The sequence below is a fragment of the Stegodyphus dumicola genome, chromosome 4, assembly GCF_044657685.1.
Source record: "Stegodyphus dumicola isolate Sdum_Otavi_A_Nest chromosome 4, ASM4465768v1".
Taxonomy (NCBI): domain Eukaryota; kingdom Metazoa; phylum Arthropoda; class Arachnida; order Araneae; family Eresidae; genus Stegodyphus; species Stegodyphus dumicola.
In genome coordinates, this window is record NC_140771.1 from 57,402,546 (window position 1) to 57,425,110 (window position 22,565).

A 22,565-nucleotide genomic window follows, 5' to 3' on the forward strand; every position below is an offset into this window, starting at 1 on the left:
TTTAAGATAAGTACCCTTCTTTCATCTAAACTCAATCAAATTTCTATAAATATGTGCCTTTAAATCAATAAATTTTAACTTTTAATCTGTTTTTAGCATTAAAAAATACTTGAGATTGCTCATTGCCTGTGGCTTCCTTTGTTAAACAATTCCGAACAGACGCCAACGTTATCAGTTCACGTCTGTCGTCACTTACAGAGCCCCTTATCTTGCTTTGAGGAATGTCGTGAGAGGGAAAATAGGGGACTCACAGCATCGCGCTATTTCCTCTCGGATCCTCTGGATTCTTTTTTTTTTAGATCACTTATATATTTTTTGCCTTTAAATAATATTATACCTCACCGATTTTTTCTCATACTGTTCCTTGCTATCTGTTAAATGTCCATATGTAACGGATGGATTATTCGTCACTGCCTTAAATAAATTCTTAGAACTATCAGCTTATATAAACAACAGTGTCCCTCATTGTGTCTCTAGCATTAATTAAGTAGTAATAAATTATGATAGTAAAATAATAAATCTTGTAATAAATTATGATATATAAATTAATAAATACTATGTTTTATTTGTGTCTTTAATACATATACTCAGTAATTTACATACACACACACACACACACACTATATATATATATTTGTGTGTGTGTGTGTGTGTACGGTTGTGCTTTTGTATTGTATTTGGTTCTATCTTGTTTGTCTGCTGCTGTTTTTTGAAAAATGTATGAAAATGTTGGGAACGAAAATAGCATAAGTTACTTTAGTTAAATTAATATATACTTTGTATGATGACTTTTGTTGATATCTCAGGATGCAATACATATTACTTTGCATATACTCAGCATACATATTACTTTGTATTTCATGCTAAATACCTTGATACGAAGCAATTTAACACCGACAATATTTTTTTCTCCCCCAGTAACACATCTATTCATCATTACCAAACACACTCACCACACACACACACACATACACACTTGTGAGACACTATTTATTGTAAATGAAGACAAATTTTCCTCCTTTTAACTACACTCATGGACACAATCGTATTTTAGGATATTTTCTACTTCTTTTCCTTTTCTTTCTATAGGCCCCCTTTTTTTCCCTCTTTATTATTTTTGGGCCATTTATTTTAAATTTTATTTTGTCCCATCTTTTCTTCCTGGCCTTTTGAACTCGTGCAAGATGTACGAAGTTCCCTTTTTACTCTCCTCAAATACGAAATTGCTCCTCTTTCTATACACCTTTCCTTCGCACCTCTGCTTGATTTTTCGCCCATCGGTGCAGAAAGACTTAGCGGGTGCAAAACAAGACATCTGTCTACTTTGTCTGTCTGTCTGTCTAATGTAGAATAAACGATGTTTGTGTACATCTTGTAATCATCACTGAGCACGTACCCAACACATATAAAATACAACACAAACAGTTTTGAATATTTCTTTTAACTTTTAAAAAGGGAAAATGCAGATAGATTTTACGTACGCGAATCTTTTCCGGAACAAATTCTAGAAGGTTACTATATACGATCATTTTTCCCCAATTATCCTGCGTTTTGGATATGTTCGCGACGCTTTTGCCTGCTGGATGCTGATTGGTTGTTCGGGGGCATACTTCTCTTTTAGTATACGATTCTTTTCGTGGACACTTTTATGAAGAAGTGACAAAACACCTAAAAACGACTGTGGCCGTAATTCCGGGAGGATTGACATCCGTGATTCAACCTCTAGATGTCTGCCTCAATAAGCCTTTCAAAGTAAATGTTAAAAAATATTGGGCAGAGTGGATTAGTTCCGGTCGACCAACATTTACAAAGGGAGGCAACATTAAAAAATCCGATATTACATTAATTGCTCAATGGCTTAAAGATGCTTGGAACGAAACACCTCTGAAATGATTATAAAATCATTTAAAAAATGTTGTATTAGCAACGAACTGGACGACACGTAAGATGATGGTGTTTTTGAAAGTGAAAATGACGACGAAGGCTCTAGTAGTGATTGTAACAATACAGAGTTCGAGACTGAAAATATGAATGATGACGAGCCAATGACGACAGAAGAGTTCTATGAAATGTTTGGCGAATCTGACCATTAATCAGACGCTGAAGGATTTTGATTTTGTTTATTTACCAAGGTATTTTTTATCGTATATTTACTTTTTTTTCTCAGATGATTTTGAATAAATGTAGTACTTAAAAAAATTTTTTCGAGGTTTCTCGATCGATTTCGGAAGTGGGGGGTCGACTTATACGCGGGTTTCTTATTTTCTACGAATTTTTTATGTCGAAGTGGGGGTGTCGACTTATACGCGGGTACTTATTCGGTAATAAATTTTTGGAATATAAAAACACGTTTTTATTTACACTATTCAAAATCTTTGGTAAATTTATACAAAGTGTTTTATTCTGACTGATATTAAGGGATACACCTCCATAGCGCATCGTTTCCTTTTAGTAGCGACTTACTTTAGGACATACTTATTAACCGTTTGCAATATCTGAATTGCTATGGAAATACTTGTGGAATGTATAAATTCAAATTATCCGGAAATTAAAGTTTCGTGATAGTAAACGTCAGAAGAATTTGTCATTTTAAATCTGGCAATTTCATGTTACGCCGCCAAACGGTGTGTTCGATTTATGCTCGCGCTGAAGTTGGAAACTTTCATTAATTTTTATTACTTTATGCAATTTTGTTTCCTTGCTGTTTTGTACTCAACGTTAACAAGTAGTTTTTTTGAATGTTGGAAAACATCATTTTTCATGGAGGTTCCATGATATTTAATTTCAGTGTTGTCGTCGTAATGTGGTAGAGCACGAAAATAGTGTGCTATCATGTTGTGTCTTTTGGTGTATGATGAAATTCTGGGATTAATGAACGAGGTATACGTAACAATTTGAGAGTTATCTCATTTTGGAAGTTGGCTAAAAAAATGGTGAGTAATTTTTTAGGTAAAAATATTAACAAATGTCTGATCTATCAGAATATATCTAATTATGCATCTTAATGTTTACTATCGTTTTCATCATTATTATTCTGTTATCAGATTTTTTGACTACATTATAATATAGATTATTACAGTCTCAGAAAAAGATTTGTATTGCTATTGACTGTCAGTGTTCTGGAATAATCTGAAAAGAAGTATACCAACAATTCTAAATATAGTTAAGAACTATAGGAAGTTAAATGTAAATAAAGTTAAACGTGGTAGTAGGCAAAGATTGCATTTCTGACATCGCTGTTTCGATGTATTCGGAAAAATTTTAACATTTTATTATATTTTTCATGTATAATTTGTCTTTGAATGTTCTTGAGTTGTAATAGTATTATTTTTGGCGCTGTTTCAAGAAACAAATGTTCTACGATATAATAAAATACAAAGTGAAAGTGTTTGCATGGCAGAGTTTACCACAATACCGCTGTGGTTCCTAAATTTAAGTAACCTCATATTCTTCAACAGCCACTTATTAATATTTTGTAAAAGTGTTATTTATTTCAATTAGTGGATTAAATTCCATACATTACAAATAAAGATCAAATACGCAAGAGAATGCCATTGCTTATATATATTCTGTATTATAAAAGAGTGTTGGTCATCAGCATAACATGAATAATTAAAGAACTTGTGCATCCTAACATTTTGCAGCAAGTATTGTTTTATATCATAAGGAAAAAGTACTTTTCTATCACCACATAATACATTTGTACTGCTATGTAATATCATAATTAGATTAAGCAAGTGTTTTAATTTAAAAGACAATTTGTACCATTTATAAATGTTTTCATTCATTATACAAGGCTAGCCAGCCTAGTTATTTGACTGTTTGGAGAGGCTTTTAATTCAGGGATCTGGATAGTGATTAAATTTTACTGAAAAAAAAATCTGAAGAAACTTTAACCTTTCAAGGAAGTTTTTGGATTATAATTTTAAGAAGTGAAATAAAACTTTTCCATTTCATTTATAGAACTTTTATTTTTTTCTCATTGTCATTATGATTTTTCAACTACGTACTAGTCATTTAATTATTATGTGTAATAGTCATAATATTTTCACGACTATTACACAAACTAAAGAAACTAATTTCCTCCATGACAGCCTTCCTTCATAGCTTAGGTCAAGAGATGAAAGAAGTATGTCTTTATGTGTTTTACAGTGCTTCTAAAATGTCATGGTCCGTTGGCTGGCATTCTAAAGTTATGTTAGGAAAGAGGAAAAGCCTATTATGTCTTTGTCCTACAACTGTTCGCCATCAGGATGTGATGAGGCATTGTCAAGCATAAAGAAGTGTTTTCTGTGGCAGGCCTTTTTTTGATATAAGAAATTTTTGCAATGAAGGAACAAACTGCAGATAAAACTAGTCTTTAAATATCGTTCCATTCATCCAATCATGATTGATTACTGTATCAAATAGTTAGATTATTGAAGGTTTAAGTCCCATCAGTGCATTCTTGTATGTGTAACACCTGGACAATTTTCTATTTGCTAAAGAGCCTTAGTTTGAGCTCATGGCTACTTGTTGCATTGCTGCATGGCAGGATTGTAACTCTCTCCTTACTTCTTTTATAACCAAGAGATTATTTTTCTTCCCTGGATCAAAGCATTTTCAAAGATACATTTGAAAACTAGACCTGCCATAAAATGTTTGTGAAGCTTCTTTCACTTGTTGAGGCTGTCAACATTAGCAGTAAATCCTTGTTCTTGAAAATTCCTCATAGAATTTGAGAGCTTTCCTTTGTAGATGAGTCGTGAAATGAGTGTTCCTTTGCTCCATACACAAATGAAGTGCCTCACTCACTTTTTATTATTTTCACTATCTTTCATACTTTTCTTTTCCTTTACACTATCATTATATGCTCTTTTCACCTATGGAGACTCGATTGTGGGCCTTTACTTATTATACAGTCAAAAGTCTTTAATCCAGACTCTTCGGGGATTCCGGATTATTTGTTTTTCCATATTGTAGATCAAACTGATAAGATGGCTTGCAGAAATTATAAAATTAAAAATATGAAACCGTAATTTATGAAATAAAGAGCAATTATGATCTAAAGGGTATCAAAATTTACAGAAAAAAAAAAAGCTTAATATTTATTTGTTTACTTTTTTAAACATTTCTTTCAATGTAAGTTGTTAAAGTTGCTTCGTTTTATGTGCTAATACTTTATCTTTAATTCTATAAACAGTTTGTAGCTTTGAGGTCTGGATTATAGATAATTCCGGATTATGGACATCCGGATTGAAGACTTTTGACTGTAGTAGTTTGCCCACCACCAGAATCTATAGTAATTTCATTAAAATTTTCCCCTGTGTGCAGTCTCTTTAAGGAATCCAATTTCACTTCCATTATGTTCATTTTTTATCTTTTGTTGTTAGACATTTTCACTTGTACGGTTTGCAACACTTGTTAAGTCTAGAGCAGTGGTATCCAGTCGGCTTTGCCTTAAGGGATATTTTTAAATTTCTGATGTTCCTTACAGGTACCCAGTGCTTTATGTTTGGAACATACAAATTTCATTAAAATATGATTTTACTGGATGACTTCGTGTTTCCTGACAAGAAAAATTATTATGAACTTACAAAGAAATTAAGAACATTCACTAATAAAATGCAAATGTCTTATAGGTTTTAAATTAAAAAATAAACAAAAGCACGCGCTAATAAAGTAATACAAGAGAATGTAACTGTTAAGTTGTCAGATGTCTCACTAAGTCACTAACTTGCTGTTAATAAAATATTTGATTATTAATATTCTCTGACAACTTATTAAAATCGGGCATATTTTGATACACAGAATGTCAGCACCATGTTGTTTTCCACATGCTTTGGAGTGGACATATTTCTGTACTTTCTTTTTATTATTTTAAATTGTGAAGAAGCCTGCTTACAAAGGTATATTAACCCAAAAAGTGCTTTCACTATTAGTGCACACCTAAGTATGTTTTTGTATCTAATAGTGTCCATTAAATTAAAAAACTTCATCATTTTTATTTTCTGTACTTTTAAGTGTTATATCAGTACCAAGAGTAATAATCTCTAATTCAAACTCTGATTTGTTAATAAAATAAAATTTTTCCATTCATAAAGTCATTTATGTTATGGCTATTATTCCTAGAAAAGAATTTTTTGTGAACGGTAAAATTTCTCCAAAGGAAACATATCTTAGAAGTCTCTTTTAAAACCTGAGCTAAGTAACAGAAGTTTTTTAATATACTTAATTAGAATGGAGGATGGATTGAACATATTCCGGAATACTAGATGGATCATGCTTCAGAATAAATTCCACGTCTAGAGTGAATTTAAATGACAGAAATTGGTGACAATTTTTCTGCAATAAGTTGTTCATCCACAACTCAGTTTGAGCTCGAAAAGCAGATATTGAACTCATCATTTCTGATATGTTTTTTTCCTTTTCCTTGTACTGTTGTTGTTGAATTTTGAAGTCATATCAGCTGAAAATGCCAGATCAGCAAGTCACTCATGTCATTCAATTTTGAGTCATAATTACCTTTGGATATGAGAATTTTAATCTTACTCAATTTAATAAGCCGGCATTCCAACAAATCTTGTTAAAACTTTGTCTCGTCTGCATGGCAAATTACCTGTTATTTAGAGCATGAAGCAAATTTCTAAAAAATTTGATTCAAAGGCTGTCCTCGGATAAAATTTACAATGCATACAGTAACAGTTACAATGTGATTGAGATAAATTTAGCAGCCGAATAACACAGTGGTATGAATTAAATTTGAAAGAGGTGTCATCCTTCTTATAGAGCCCTATAAACTCAGTATTATCAGATGATGCACCGACAAGTTGTAATCATGACGAATATTTTTTTATTGGTATGTTCTCTTCTTTAACATAGCTTTTATCTGTGTCATATGTCTTACCGTTGTATGTTTTTTGTCAAAGTCAACACGGTTTACAGTGCTCTTTTTTCGGAAGAAGTCGGGAAACATCATTCTTGTAAACGTCAGAAATTGTGATGAGTTAGTAACATCATTAAATTCATTAAACTGCAAGAAAAGATACTCATATTTTTCTAAATCAGATCTCTTCTATACATAGATGTCATCTTTTATAGAAGAAATCATTTCATCCTTGTTTTAAATTTGTGAAATAAAGGCTCTGACATTGCTAGCATAGCTTCCTTCACAGTGGCCTAGTCCAGTGATGGCGAACCTATGGCATGTGCACCACAGTCTGCACGCAGAGCCTCATCAGCTGGCACGCGATTAAAGTATTATTTCCTTAATCAATAATCACAACATCATGAAATGTATATCAATGAAATGAAATGAAACTATATAATTTAAATAAGTGTTTTGGTCTGTTTTTGAATGTTTCACTTATTTACGTATTGCATAATGCCACTGGCATAGGGCCTAAGCCTAGATGAAAGATTTTCATATATTGCCATAGAAATGATATACATTTCATGACGTTTCAATTGTTTGGGTCAATCATATTATGTGTTACATGTAAAAAAATATGCCAAACTAGAAGCAGCTAATGTTTGCTAAATGAATTCAAATTTATTGCAAATTGCCGGTGAATTTTAATACTTTAATTGTTAAAAAGATTTTCTATACTCCAGGTCTTGAACTCTTACAAGTGACTCCAACAAAAAAGACAAAATTAAACATTTATAGTGGATGGTCATTTCAAGAGACCTAGACAGAATCATTTGGAGTTATTGAACGCAATGCGAAAGCATTATACATTCCATGCGGGGAAAGTGTTTTGTGTCGCATATCTAGTGTCAGAAGACACTTTAACACCAACCACAAGATTGTTGCCGAATTTGATGAAACTAAGTGGAAGGTGTTTATTGAAGGGAAATTGAGTAATTATAATTATCAGAAAGTTGGTTTTTGCAATTATCTTTTTAAAACAAACCATCTAACAATGGCCAGCTTTCTAATTTCCCTGTGCCTGGCAAAACATCGTAAACTGCTGTCCAATGGGGATTTAATCGGAGAGGTGTGAGATATGCCCCCCCCCCCCGAAAAAAAAAGGTTTTGGACACACAGCCTACTCAAAGAAAAGGTTTTGGCCACGTGACTCCAAAAAAATTTGCCACCACTGGCCTAGTCTAAAAATGAATTTTTATGTGATGCTAGAACATAACTTACTGTGAAGGACGCTTTTGTGCGATTCTTTGCTTAATTTTTGAAGGTTAAAAGGTTGCTTTGTGGAGCTTTTAAAGAAGATGTCGGTGATTGAACTATATGTTCATATAAAGCAGACCTAAGTGGATATTTACTATTGGAATTCTTATGAAAGTTTTAGGGTGACATTCAATGTTCGATTGCATTGGTACTGCTACTGAATGTCAAAAGCTTGGCCCATTAGAGGATTCATCCTTTGTGTAGACCCCGAACTAGCACTAGCAGCAAACAGGGCATTTTTTTAAAGCAGGCTCTCTAATCCTAATCCAGCATGCAGATAAAACTATAAAAATGGGACTGAGTGAAGGCGCAAGTAGATACCACAAATGCAATGTCCGTGTATATGGAATGTAGTTGTACCCTTTTTATGATTGTTTTTACATTAGCATTAGAATAAAGTTTTTGTCTGATAGTGATATTGTGATTGTGGCTGTTGGGTGTCTAAAGAAAGGGTTTCAGGTTACCAGATGCCAGCAAGCCAATGATTTAGAACTACTTCTTTAGAGGTAAACTGAAAAACTATACTCAGAAGGAATTAAAAGTTTAGTTTTCAGTACCTTACAGCCATAAACCTTCAGGTAAGCTTGCTAACAGCTAGCAACAGAAAGTAATGTGAATGGTGATTGACAGCAGCTGCTTTATTTTCTTCAGCCACTTTTTTTACTCAGAGGGCTAATAGGGCAGATTAAAATTTCCATGAAAAGCAAAACCTGAAAATTTTACAGAAATCAGCAAGTTTGTAGGAAGTTTCTAGAATCAAACTCGCAAAGAATTGCACAAATATATTATCATAACAAATCTTTGTACAAAATGGGAAAACATGCAGACATTTGTATGTATTACTGCATTATTCCATAAATATGCAATAATGCAGTAATTAAAAGGCAGTGATAGAAATTATTATAATTAATAGACTTTCACATTATTTCAAATAGAATGTTTTGCTGTAACAGCAAAAATCATGTAGCAATTTTTTAAAAAAAAGAGTCATCAAGTTACACGGAATGTTGAGGTAATGGGAAAGTTTGTTAGAGTTTACATCTGGTAAGTGCTGTTTAAACACATCTGCAAAATGCAGTGCTACTCAGGAGTTTAATTTTGTGTGATTCATTTAATCTTGTGAATGACTTCCATTCTATTAGCTGGTTGTAAATTCTCAACCAAGATATCTCTTTTTAATACTTGACTTTTTCAGCTAAGAGCTATGTTTTAAAAATCAAGTTTTAATTTTTGTTGTCTGATTACTTATTTATTATAGATATTGTCACCTAGAGTAATGCTTGGTTAATCAAAAGTATCCATTTATTAAATATGATGTTTCTGATTTTGGCATGTGTAACCATTCTTGGATGTCCAGATAATAAAACGGTTACTTCAATATAAACATGCATGGAATTTTACTAATTCTTCCTGAGAATTACTATTTAGCAATTCTCAGTCAGGGTATTATCTTGGGACTGAGATAATTTCTGGCTACTTCAGGTGTAATTACACTATAACAAAAAAATCAACACACCAAGAAAGAACAACCGATTGCTTTGAAATTTCGTATGCATAAATGTTTTGACCAAATGTACAAATGATCAAAATTTGTTGTCTAATGAATTAGTGCAATCTCCAGTGCATTGGAACTGCACATCCAGCAAATGTGTATAAGGAGCTGTTCTTGAACTGTTAAAAATTTCTGCTGCATTGCGATTTAGGATACTATTTAACAACTGAAAAAAACCCCTCACCTCAGGATTCGAGCTCATTACGAGCAACTGTCAGAGTTTGAAAGTGGATTGAATTGGATCATTGGATTGAAAGAGGTAGGTTGGGCAAATCGAAGAATCGCTCATCATATGAGTCGAAGCAATGCGGCAATTAGAAGATGCTGGCGAGAATGGATGGACAGTGGCAGATTTCAGCGTCATTATGGTAGCAGTCGACCTAGCCCATAACAGAACGGGAGGACGGAGTGATTGTCAGATTAGGCTGTCGCAGCACCTGATTCATCACTATCAACCATCAGACATGTGACCCGCAACACGATTGTCCACTCTGACCATTCACAGAGGGCTGATAGAGCAAAATCTACACTCATGCCGACCATTACGTCACCTGCAGACGGTCGAACCAGATTACAATGATGCTTGGCTCGATCAGGTTGGAATGACGCTGACTGGGGACATAGTCTTTAGCAATGAATCCCGCTTCCAACTGTGTTGTGATGATCATTGAAGACGTGTTTGAAGATACCCAGAGCAGTGTGCTGTTCCTGTTTTTGCTATTGCACGTCACACAGGCCCTCAGGAGTTATGGTATGTGTGCCATTTTCCTTGATAGCCAGACCCCTTTGGTAGTCATCAGAGGTATACTAACAGCACAGTGGTACATCGACAACATTACGAGATCTGTTTTGCTACCGTTCCTTTTGCAGTACCTTGGCCTTATTTTTCAGCAAGATAATGCCAGACTACATACGGCATGTGTTGCTATGAACTGGCTTACAGCTTGCCAAACACTTCCTTGGCCTGCCAGATCTTTCTCCCATCAATCATATCTGGAATATGATCGGAAGGCAACTGCATCTATCATGACCTAGCACGACAACTAGAGAAATACCCCAAGACACCACCCAGGAGCTTTATCAGTCTATGCCATGCCGTATGGCTGCTTGCATCCAGATTAGAGGTGGGTCAACACCTTATTGTGCCTATTACTTTGCAACTATGTAATTCTGAAATAAATCGTTCAGTTCTTCTGAAATTTTAATAATTTTCTATTCCGTACAAAGTTCTCCTATCCACCAATTTTTGTCTCCATCAAACAACTCCTTCTTTGTGTCGATTTTTTTTTGTTTTGTTGTCATTATCATATTATCTAAACAGAATAAGTATTGATTGATTTTTGTATGGCAAAATGGTCTAAGTAAACTACAGAAAAGATTTTATTATCATACAATTTAAAAGGACTAATATGCAGATTGAATTTTGAATGTAAATCTGAATTCATTTGAAATGTGAAAATTTGCACTTATTTATAAAATAACAACTATCCAAAGAATTTGAAAATTTGTAAGTAATATTTTTTGTTTCATTATCAAGTGTGATTGGATGTTGCTGGTCCATAAAAAATATACTAAATGTATATATTTTCTATCCCATCTTTACTTAAAATGATGAAATTGACTCCCTGTTGTTTAAAACTTGGATTAATATGCCAGTTGAAACTGGGCTGCAGTTTCTTTTCATTATAAAAATTTTTGACTGCTTTTTTTATTCATTGCTTTAACTAAACCTGAGTTAAGGACCGTAATATTTTGTGATGTCTCATGTGTTAGTTTAGATTTGTGCCTGTTTAAAAAATTATTGGTAAATTAGGCTATCAGAGTAGGCTTATAAACTGTGGAATGACAGTTCAGTTTTTGGTGGCTATTGGGGTAAAGAGCTTGCATTAATTTTTTGCAGTGAACATTTTCTTTTGCTGTATTAACCATATAAATTATTTGCTGCAAAAAGAAACTTAAATCAAATTAGCAGGAAACTCACAAGAGGATTTTTTTTTTAATTTTAAGAATTATGAAAATTCTTGTGTACTTTTTTATTTTTAAAAGTATAAAAATGCAGTATTCTATGAAATAGATACTGCATTAATCACCAATAACATGCTTATTTTTTTATTGAATGCTGTTATAAGCTAGTTTTAAAGGGAAAACATTTTTTTATATGCAGTTTTTGTCAAAGAGCTAATCTTCAGAATATGGTGCGGTTGACAAGGTGACAGATGTTTAGAAGATTACAGTAAAGCAGAGTTTGGACTTTTAAACATGTTAGTGATGTATCCTAATGTACAGTCTGCCACTATGCTCCTTAGTGAGTAAGTACACATGTTGGACTATACATCTACTAACCTCGTGGGCTGTTGGTGATGTCAGTAAGTGTATGTGTTAACAACAAGATTTATTCAGTCAAAGGATTTTATTTGGGCACCTTTGAAATTCAGGATTTTTATTGAGATGGATCTTGGTGAGGTAAGTAGTGTATTTTTACTTTCTTTAACCTGGGAAAACAATAAAATTAGAATATAGGATTCCTCAAAATAATTGACCCAGTTTTTCAGCTGAGTTTAATTCTGCAGCTGTTGACCATATATCAATGCAATGTACATTAAATGAAGAAAAAAATTTTCAGGTTTTCGAATGTCACTAAAAATGTACACTGTTGTCAGTGTGATGCTGTAAAAAAATACTTCGAGAAAACTCCACTTGTATGAAAGGCCCTTTATTTCAGTTTCTAAAATTTCATGTGTAATCTAGTTTAGATTGGTTTTATTGATGTTAATATGATTTGATTTGCTTAACAAAGAGTATATAGTGATCAAAATGTCCGTTTAATGGAAGAAAGATAAGTGATCAAAATGGCCGTTTAATGGGAGAAAGACAATGTAGTGCTTCTTGGGCGTGTCGTATTAGTAATTAATATGTGGTCTATAATGGTATGTTGCTTCTGGAACACATTTGTACATAAATTTCGTTGATTGATCAAACTTGGTGGAATTCCTAATTTTCATGCCCCATCTCTGAATGTATTACTACATTGTATACGTTCTTGTCATATGTGTGAGTTCACTTGGCACTAAGGAGCATCTGGTACCTTCTACCTGCATGATGTAGTTTATATACTTTATTTAATAATAACATCTCCCAATAATGCATTTTAAATTAATCAATAAGCATGGGAGCAAAAACAGTAAATCCAAACTTATTGAGATCTATGTAGCTTGGATAACTGGATAGACAATGTAAAATTTATTTTAGATTCATAACAAAAAATTACACGTGTCATTTGGGATAATAGTAACATTTGTCACCTCAAGCCCCTTTAAAATACTAAGTACTTTTTTTGAAAATTGGTTCTTTATTAATTCTGTTTAAAATTTTCACTAAAAAGACTTGTCTTCTCCCTCCTAAGGAAGGCAAAATTCAGCCGTTTGGTTAGTGACTGTATTTCTAAAAGTTTTTGCTTTGTTGAGATTAGGGAATCCTAGTAACTGATATATTTATGAAGAATTCTTTGCCAAAAATTCTTATGAATCTCAAGGTTTTTTTAAGGTTTATGAATGAGGGAAAAACAAAAACATTGTCTTGGTTTATACTATGTCTTCTTTAGAATTACTATCAGTTTAAGTACATGAGCTATTATTCTAAATGGGTTTAGTGTATGAGCAAAAAAAGTCAAGAAATTGAGAAGTTTCTCATATTTCAAATTAATCTCGGTTTTATGAAAAATAATGTGTTTTTTAACATTTCCAAATTATATAGCTGTATAGTATTGTACTTCCACAAAAGAATATTTATGTGCATATCTCAGGTGAAACCTTGAAAACCCGGATAAACATAACATGAATGCTGTAATATTGGTAAGTATATAATTTGAAGACGGGTAGATTTGCTTCATTCTACAAACAGTTTCTTTACTATTTTATTTCAAGAGGATGATCCTGAAATATGATTCTAGTTGACAAAGCTGATGGGTCGTCTGTGAAAGTTGTTTCTTCCCTGCAGTTTCAGTATAATTTAGCCTGCGTATCCATAATATTTATATTTACTTTTTTAATTATCATTTTAACATTATGTTTTGAGTTTAATTTGCAACTTTTTTTTTTTTTTTTTTTTAATTCCTGAGTTTTCTAAGAATTTGTATCAAATATTCTGATTTATTAAAAAACAACAGTTCATCAGAATTGAAACTTGAAAATTTTGCAATTTCCTGTTCTTAAATCCCATTTTCTATGTGCTGCCTTTCTCATAGGAAACACATTGGGGGGGGGAAGAAATCATCTTTCTTTCTTTGTTACTTTTTTTTATTAAACTCTTAAAGCGTGTTCTTCAAAATCCTTTGTCATCTTATTTTATCTTTCTATCACTTACAAAAATTCTCAGATTTTTGACAATTTCAGTTTTCATATCATTTTTCTCACTTGTCAGTAAAATTTCTTGTTCAGTCTGCCAGATCCCATTTCTAATTTTAATTCTTGGTTAATTTATAGACTATCATGTTAATACTATTTGAACTACATTTTCTAAATTAAAAGCAGCTAAAATTTCATATCATGGAACACTAATTTTCTGTTCTAAAAGATGAAATAGACATATTAATTAGCACTTATTATGAGATGGAAAAACTGGCAGTAGTTATTTCTAAGAAACAGTATAGCTTCAGCAAGATCTTTGTTGGAGGGCCATAGATCCGACTTCTTAAACTTCAGAGCTGAGAAGAGTCTTTTCGCACTAACTTGAGTAGGAGGAAGAGCTGTTACCGTTAGAGCTAACTTCTTTTAACTTTTCAGTATAGATTTTTATAAGTTCTAAAAGAAGTGTCTTGCAAGCGCAATCATATTTCTCTATTTCTTCAAAGGCCATGTAGAAATCTTGTTTGTATGTTTTCATTTTTATATCTAAAGGTTCATGGTTCTTTATTTTCATTCGCTTTGCCTTAGCCTTTTCAATATTATCCAGTAATATTTCTCAGAATCTAATTCATCACTGGAAGAGGATTATAGAGACTCAGTTGCAATGTCTGCAGTTTGACTGTACTGCTTCGAATTCTCCAATTATTCTGAGAATAATTTTATTTTTAAGTTCATAGATGGCTTTCCTTGCCTTTTTAATTTTTTCGTCATTCGAGAAAATTCAGTGTTTCGGATCTACATATATTGAACCTAGCAAGATGTCATTGTCTAGCAAACTAGTTTCTCTTTTCTTCATTGAAGAAATTTCCTTCTGCAATAAACCTTCTATTTCAGAAAGAATAAACATCTCATTCTTCCATTCTTGCCTCCTGTCAATTCTTCAGATTGCAGCTTTTTTGTGGCTATATACTGCGTAGAAAGAAGAGTTTCCAATTCTGCAAGATAATTCCACAGCCTTTCTATTAGTGAAACAATAGGGTTATCTACATCTTCTAAAATGTTCTTGATTCTAAAAACTTATTTATCATCAAATATGTACTTCCTTATCACGTTGCTTGATCAATAATTGCTCCTTTTCATGCTCACTTCCTAAGAATGGCATCTATTTTGGGAGTTCTTGCTGCTTACCTAAATTTACCAGTAAGATTTGTAACTAAATGTTTAATCACTAATGGCAAATATCACATCCATCCTCCTCCCTTATATTTATTTATTAATATGTCAATGAAATAGAAAATTACTATTTATTAATGTATATAGTCCATAAATAAAAATAATAACTCAGCTTGTCGTTAATTTTTTAAATTCATTTTAATTTCATTTCAAATTAAAACTGTCCAACAAAAACTGGAGCCGGAGTCGACCTGTTTTTAGTGACTCCAGCTCCGACTCCTTTTACCAAAAAAATCTGCCCCACTCCGATTTCGACTCCGACTCTATAGCCCTGTTAATTCCACTCCATCTCTTTTCAGCACTTTCAAAATTCTAAAATTTTAGATTTTTTTTTTTTTTTTTTAATTACTGTTTTCTTCAACAAATGGCTCTAACAAAAGTTCGGTTTCACGTGATTCTACCCTTTGATGATTTTTAGTGGCTATACCTTCTCCAGTGTAACCACCAAATATTTTGCTTTTGAAGAAGAGGGACTTGTGTCTGGTTGCTATTGAAATTGATAGAGTTTTACTTAAAATCTTTAGCAGCCTAAGATTGCTTTTTCTGCCTAAATTAGATTTAACCCTTTGTTTCCTACCAGATTTTAAAGTCCCATTAATAAAATCACTCAATAGGACGTAAATTTTCAGTAAGATTCCACTGAGGCTTTAAAAATCCCTGCTGTTTTAAGTTTTATTTACCAGAATTAGATGGTGATGGGAGCTCAATTAGTATTTTAACTGCTAATTCCTTGTCTGAAATGGCCAGTTTGGAGGAAGTGCTGTTGCTTAATTTTTAAGCCTTGGATCTCTGATTATGGATGCTTAATATATTTCACTAATCTTATGATTAAGTTTTGAGATTCAAACCTTCATTTTTGAGTTAGGAAAGATTTTTCTTGCAGGACTGCAGAGTCCTTTAATTTATGAGCATTGTGTATTTTAGACTTTATTCATTCTTTTTATTTAGTATATTGTTTCCTTTCAAATGTCAAGCTTAATTTTTACAATAAATTATATTTTTTCATTTAATTTTGACATTTTAATTTTTTATTTGCATTTTTATTCATATTTTACTTTTTTTTACAATATTTTTTCATCAATTAAAATTATTGAATATCTATAATCTTTTTGGAATATGTGCATGTGGCACAGTAAGAAGCAATCATAAAGGCTTGCCAATTCTGGCCCAAGATAAAACTTTGAAAAGAGAATAGATTTTGACTTCCATATTATCGACAAAAGGTTTTATTTCAGATAAAGAAACAATCGTTCTGTATTCGTTTTCTCAAATTACCATGGAACCGAGACATAAACTGTTTATATATATATAAAATAAAAAATAAAAAAAAAAAAGAAAGAAAGAAACTTGACGTTTTAGCCTCCATAGTAGTGAGGGACTGCAAGAGGCACGTGGGTAGTGTTTACAAGAATGATATGTTGAAATCTTTGTGTGAGAGAAATCAGGGGGGAGATTAGTGGCACCACTGTTTTTTTTTTTTTTTTTCTTGTTATTGTATAGAGTACAAAGTTGTTATTTGTGTACTTGTTATTTGTATAGAGTGTATTTTGAATTAGTAGAGAAATTTTGCCATTTCTTCAGTATAAAAGAAGAGTGACACTAGGACTCATTACAATGTCATCTATTGTTCCCAAGAAATGAAGAAGGCGACGTTCCTCTACTGGATCCTCTGAGATGGTGTATCTACATCGAAACGCAGGGGTAGCAAATTTTCGACATCTGATTATATTAGAAATCCATATAAAGGAACAGAATGGCCATTTTTTTGCTAAATCTTGAGGCACTGTCAATTATATTCATTGAAACAAATTGAATGAAAGCTATATTTTTGATGTGTCTTGTGCAAAATTTTTTTCTGTGTAAATGAAAAAAGAATTATTTTTATAATTTCCACAATTAATGGGATTTTTGTGTAAAAAGGGATTATTTTGTCCTAAGGGATAATGTTTCTAATTAAAGTGATTATGTGAGTTAAAAATTTTTTTTTTCTTTAGCTTATTCATTACTAGCACCATTTCATATGGATACAATTATTCCCAACGGGACTTTTAAGTTCCAGTTTTAAATTTTTTTAAAAAAAGAAATGGAAAAATTATAACATTTTGTAAATTTAATGTGAGATGTTTCTCATGCATAAAGAAATATAACAAAAAAAAGTTTCAAACTCTTTTTTTAAAAAATAAAGTCATTTGGGACATAAAGGGTTAAACTTTATAAATGTTTAAATATTTAAAGATAGGATATTTGATGCAGCTGGATCATTACTGGAATACAATAATCTTTTTTATTTTGCCCTTATTTTTTTGTGCATCTTCATCCAAATCATTCACTTGAATGTATCACATTCATTATTTTTGAGTTGCTATATATTGTGCTGAAAGATGTATTAGATAAAACATGATCTTGTGTCAGTTTTCAAATTCCCATTTCAGATAATCTTTTTTTTTTTTTTTTTGAGGTATGCAAGGTGATGCTTTATTTCATGGGTTGTGAAACCAAAGTGATATTTGGTGATATTGTCACCTCTCGAATATTATCTGTACTTTATTATTCTTGTTATCTACTGAAAATTTTTTCCCCTTTGTGTGTAAAAACATCTTGGCATCCATTGAATAATAAAGGAAGCTTCTCTGAATCTGTCATGTTGTCTCTGAATAATATTGTGCAGCTGTTTTTCTACTACTACATGTATCACCTTTACAAACAAATGTTTTATCTTTTAAAATCCACTCTTTTATTTATTGAAAACAATCTTTCTGTTAATATCAGGCAATAAATATTTTAGTTTTTCATTTGTCATTAATAGACGTATCTACATATGTGCTTTTTCCGTAAACTTTGCATTAATTTAGTCCATTTCATGCTTGAATTTTTACTAGTAACAGTTTTATCCCTTAACATCTTTTAAGTCAATCTTTAAAGCAAATAAGTTGTCTTCTACTTTACAAAGTTACTGCAGACAGGAATGCAATTAAGTATTTATTTGTTAAAATTTTAACACACATTTTTTGCATCAAATTGGCGCAGTGTTTTACCAGGTTATGGAATTTTTTGTAGATTTATTACTTTTAACAAGTTTATGCAATTTTGCGAATTTTCTACCAATACATTGTTTTTTCCTGCTACTTTTTGCTTCCTTAAATTTTTTATGTATCATAAAATGCATTACTAATATGATGTATATATGAAATTAATTTATAATAAAAGGTAATAATTTATTTAGCCTTAAAGAAGTTGGCAACCAGCAATCCTGTTATTGTAGCCCATGAGTACATGTGCACTCAGTTTTCAATGCTAGTCACTGGTGTTTTTACATGTTTGACTGATTGCTTTGCTCAGTATTTTGATAGTTTGTATGTAGGATTTCAGGATAAGTCAGGTTATAATTTCCATGTAAATTAACCCTTTGAGTGACATGACCACCATTATTTGGTCATATGCTTTCTGTTGCTGTTGTGACTAATCTCACTTATATCAGAATAAGCCAGCAAGCTTCATCATGCCAAGGAGTCAAAATTGGACTTGATGTTGGCGTCTTGGGTGCCATGTAGTGGCAGTACAACTTTGTTCAATTCTGCCACCAATTTTGAAAAAGAGCATCCCAGAGAGACAGGTCCAAGAGCCTCCCACCCTTCTTTCCCTACCCCCAACCTTTCAAAAGAACTTTCAGCTAGCCACGTATTTCAAGTGCCCCAATGCTGCACAGATACTATACATTTACAAACATCCATGCATTCTCCAGGATTCAAACCCGTGCCCTTCGGTATGGCAGTCAGAGTCAGTAACCAACATCCCAGTTGGGCGGCATGTGCATATTCACTTGGTATGTATTAACTTACAATTTAAAATATTTTGCTTCTTTAATTTCTTTAATGATGTAAAAATCATCTTAATGAATGGATGTTTCTGAAAACAGAACCTGAAATAAGTAATGATGCAAATTTAGCTAAGATTTGCTGTTTAAATACAGGTCTTAATAAGCAGATTCGTAAAACTAATCACTCAGAGGGTTAAAGTGTGAATTATAAGTGACAGGAAAAATGCAGCACAATTTTTTGAAATACTTGTCTTAAATTACTATGTTTGAGAACTGGTTAGGAAGACAGTGAAAATAGGCTTATTGACTGAAGATGTATTTAGTAGGATGTAAAGTGTATTGACTTATTGTCTACGTAAATGTGAATTTAATGCACATAAAAATAAACTACAGCTTAAAAGAATTAGTAAAATAGTGTTAACAATTCAAATGTGGGAATGCAGCTGACAATAAATATGAACAAAATGATTAAAAAATAATAACTAAATTAATTGAGAATTAATTAAAAGAAATTGAGATTTTAAATAATGGAAAATTAACAATACGGTATTAAGATTTTTCAAAACTAATAATAAAACGGCCAAGCATCGAGTTACACATTTGCATAGGCTGAAATAAGAGGTCATGTGAACTCACGAATGTATGACATTCTAAAAAAATCTATGATCACTGATATCATGTGCCACTTTTCCTACTTTATGTTTCTTCTCTTGCTACTTTAGCTCAAAAATTTCCGGCAATACTGTTATTGGTGCATTTTGGCTTGTATTGATTTTCTAATGTCTTTGGCTTGACACAAGATGAAAGGGAATAGCAAGAAGAAACAGTTTCTAAATTCATGAAACAGTCCTCCAAGAACTCCTTGTGTGTGTATGGGGGAGGAACATGGCATACTTTTTTTCACTTGTACTTTCTGATTATCCACATTCCCACTGAAAAGCTGTGAAAAAATTTTACTGAGGCAACACACAATGTCACCAAAAGCACCTGTGGCTAGCCAGTTATCAGTCTAGCATTTCCCCTTTCTGCTTTTCCAGACATTTTTGCCAATGTGACTCCAGCTTATGATTGCTTCTGTGGCAGTTTCAGCATTTTAATGTAGTGGTGGACTGCATAATGCAGTTTTTATCATCTTTGGCAGTCAGACTTAGCTTTTCACACGTATGGAGAATAACATGGCTGGCCTAACCTCATGTACCTCTTTTTTTCTTTTCATTTTAGGATTTTAGTGGCATGATGCCAAGTTTGCACAGTTCTTTGATTTTTACTAGCAAAAAAAGATTGCTGTGTGCATGGGAAGAACATCAGTGCAGAAAAAGAAGAAATGTGCATTTCATGCATGAGGGGGGGGAGTAGGGTTCCAGGATGCATCGTTAAAATAGACTTAAAAGATACAGATACAAAAGTTTCTCTTCAAAATCAGCAACAAGTTTGCAAATTTCCAGTAGTAGTTTGGATAATCATGCAGTACCTTTTTCTCTTTTTGTAATGAATTTTCATTCATTTCCTCAATTTTGTTGATTCTATCATTTTTAATATTAGAATAAAATAAGACACTGACATGTACCTCTCATTTACTGTCATTCCACTCAACTGTAGTATTGTGATTCATTTGAAGAAACTTAATAAATGTTAACACAAAATGACATTCACTAAATGTTAACTCCCAACACCATAATTAAGGAATCGTACAGTAGTAAAGAAAGGGTTGCATGCTCAAAAACAAACCACATCTGTGTACAAAACAACTTTTTTTTTACAACATGACTGATGGCAACATGGCAGTTTTGATCTTGTGTCTCATTTTAATTTCATTAGGCTTTTTTTGTGAAGAACTTTTCTTACTTAAAGAAACAAGATAGCTACTTCTTTATCTCTTTGCAGAAGTTTAAGTGCATATTTAGTAAATAAAGGTAACATGCAAAGCATTGTTAGGTAACATATAAATGCCCTTTTGAGCGTAATATAAAATTTGAAAGCTTTCAGATTATTATTATTATTATTTTACTATCATCATGAGAGAATGCGATGGGAATAGAATTACCTGCATCCATCCAAGCCTGTCCCTCCTTTTCCCTTAACACTAATCATCTTTGAGTATGTAAATTAATCCAAGATGTCTGATATGGAAGTTGGAGGTATTTTCAAATCGGAACGATTCCTTGTTGCTCAATTTGTCATCTACGAGCATAAACGTATGCCACACTTTATACCAATAGCGATGTAAAGTAATACCCTGTATACCTTTCCAGGAAAGAGACAAAGTAAATAGGGCATCCCTTCTGTCTGAATTGTTTCTGAAAATAGTGGACACTTGTCTCAGAGATGCTATATTCTGAATAATTTCTTATTTCACTATTTAGATAAGGCTTCTTACATTTAGCGACAGAAACACAACACAAATGTTTCCAGAATTTGTCTTCGGATTGTTAGAACTTTGCATACCTTTTTATCTCGTGGACCTAAATTTTTGGATTTAAATTTAGACTTTCAAAAGGGCCATTATTTTGATATTGCCAGTTTATTGGGTGCCAGATGTGAGGGATTTTACTGTAAATTGAAGATCGTAAAAATATTCTACTGTACATTTACTGGGCATATATATATTTTTTTTTCATATATTTGTAGCTTACACGAGGTTTACGTTATGTTCAGTGGTTAAGTAATCTGACTGGTATAGAGGCTAATGATGCTGGTTGCCTTATTGTAGGGCTTGAATTCCTATCCTGGAGAAGGTTTGAATATATAGTGTCTTTGGCATGGGGACCCTTAAAATGCAGGGCAAGCAGGAAGTTTTCTTGAAATGTTTGGTGGAAAGGAAAGACAGATGGGAGACTATTGAATCCATTTTAGAGAGAAATCTTTCTTCCAAATTTAGGTCGGATCTGATCCAAAGTCGTACTGTCACCTGTAAAGTAGCCAAGGCTGATGTAAACAATGCATGGTAACACAGGGTTCGTACAGTCCTTAAAAGTCCTTAATTTTTTCAAAAATGATTTTTGGTCCTTAAAAGTCCTTAATTTTGGTCAAAATGAATAAACGGTCCTTAATTTTGCTCCTTTGACATTTCTTATCATTTCTAATAATTGCCATTCTAAGTGTGAATTGCGATTTCTCATGAATATGGAATTAAAATTAGATGGCTCTTAACCAATCTGTTGGCAGATATGCATTGCAAATGATAAAAAACAGTTTGCTACCCTAGGACGAAAGTATTGGGTGTCTGATTGGCTATTTACCCAGTCTTTCGAAACAAGTGTTATCCATAAATTTAGGCAGATTGTGATGAAAGCGTGAAGCCGGAAGTTCTTTAAGAGGCGAAAGTGATGATGAAGGTGCTCGAGGAAAAAAACAGGGGGGGGGGATTCTGAAAATATTTGCCAAAATTAGAACAATTCCAACTTGGAAGGCCACAACCCCTCCGACACCAATAGAAACGAGATGCCTGGAAAA

General features: G+C 32.6%; 1 protein-coding gene across 3 annotated transcripts in view; it reads left to right on the forward strand.

Moving 5' to 3' along the window:
• The first annotated feature begins 2,613 nt into the window (after positions 1-2,613).
• The window catches only part of ear (ENL/AF9-related super elongation complex transcription factor), an 81,612-nt gene continuing 61,660 nt past the window's right edge, over positions 2,614-22,565 (forward strand). Inside the window, exons 1-2 of one of the 3 annotated variants that reach the window (XM_085814938.1) lie at positions 2,614-2,933; positions 11,884-12,182. In XM_085814938.1, the coding sequence (XP_085671064.1) occupies positions 12,168-12,182 (15 nt within the window). In that variant the 5' untranslated portion in view covers positions 2,614-2,933; positions 11,884-12,167. The remainder of the gene's footprint in view (positions 2,934-11,883; positions 12,183-22,565) is intronic. The other 2 variants (XM_085814940.1, XM_085814939.1) reach the window with 2 other exon arrangements.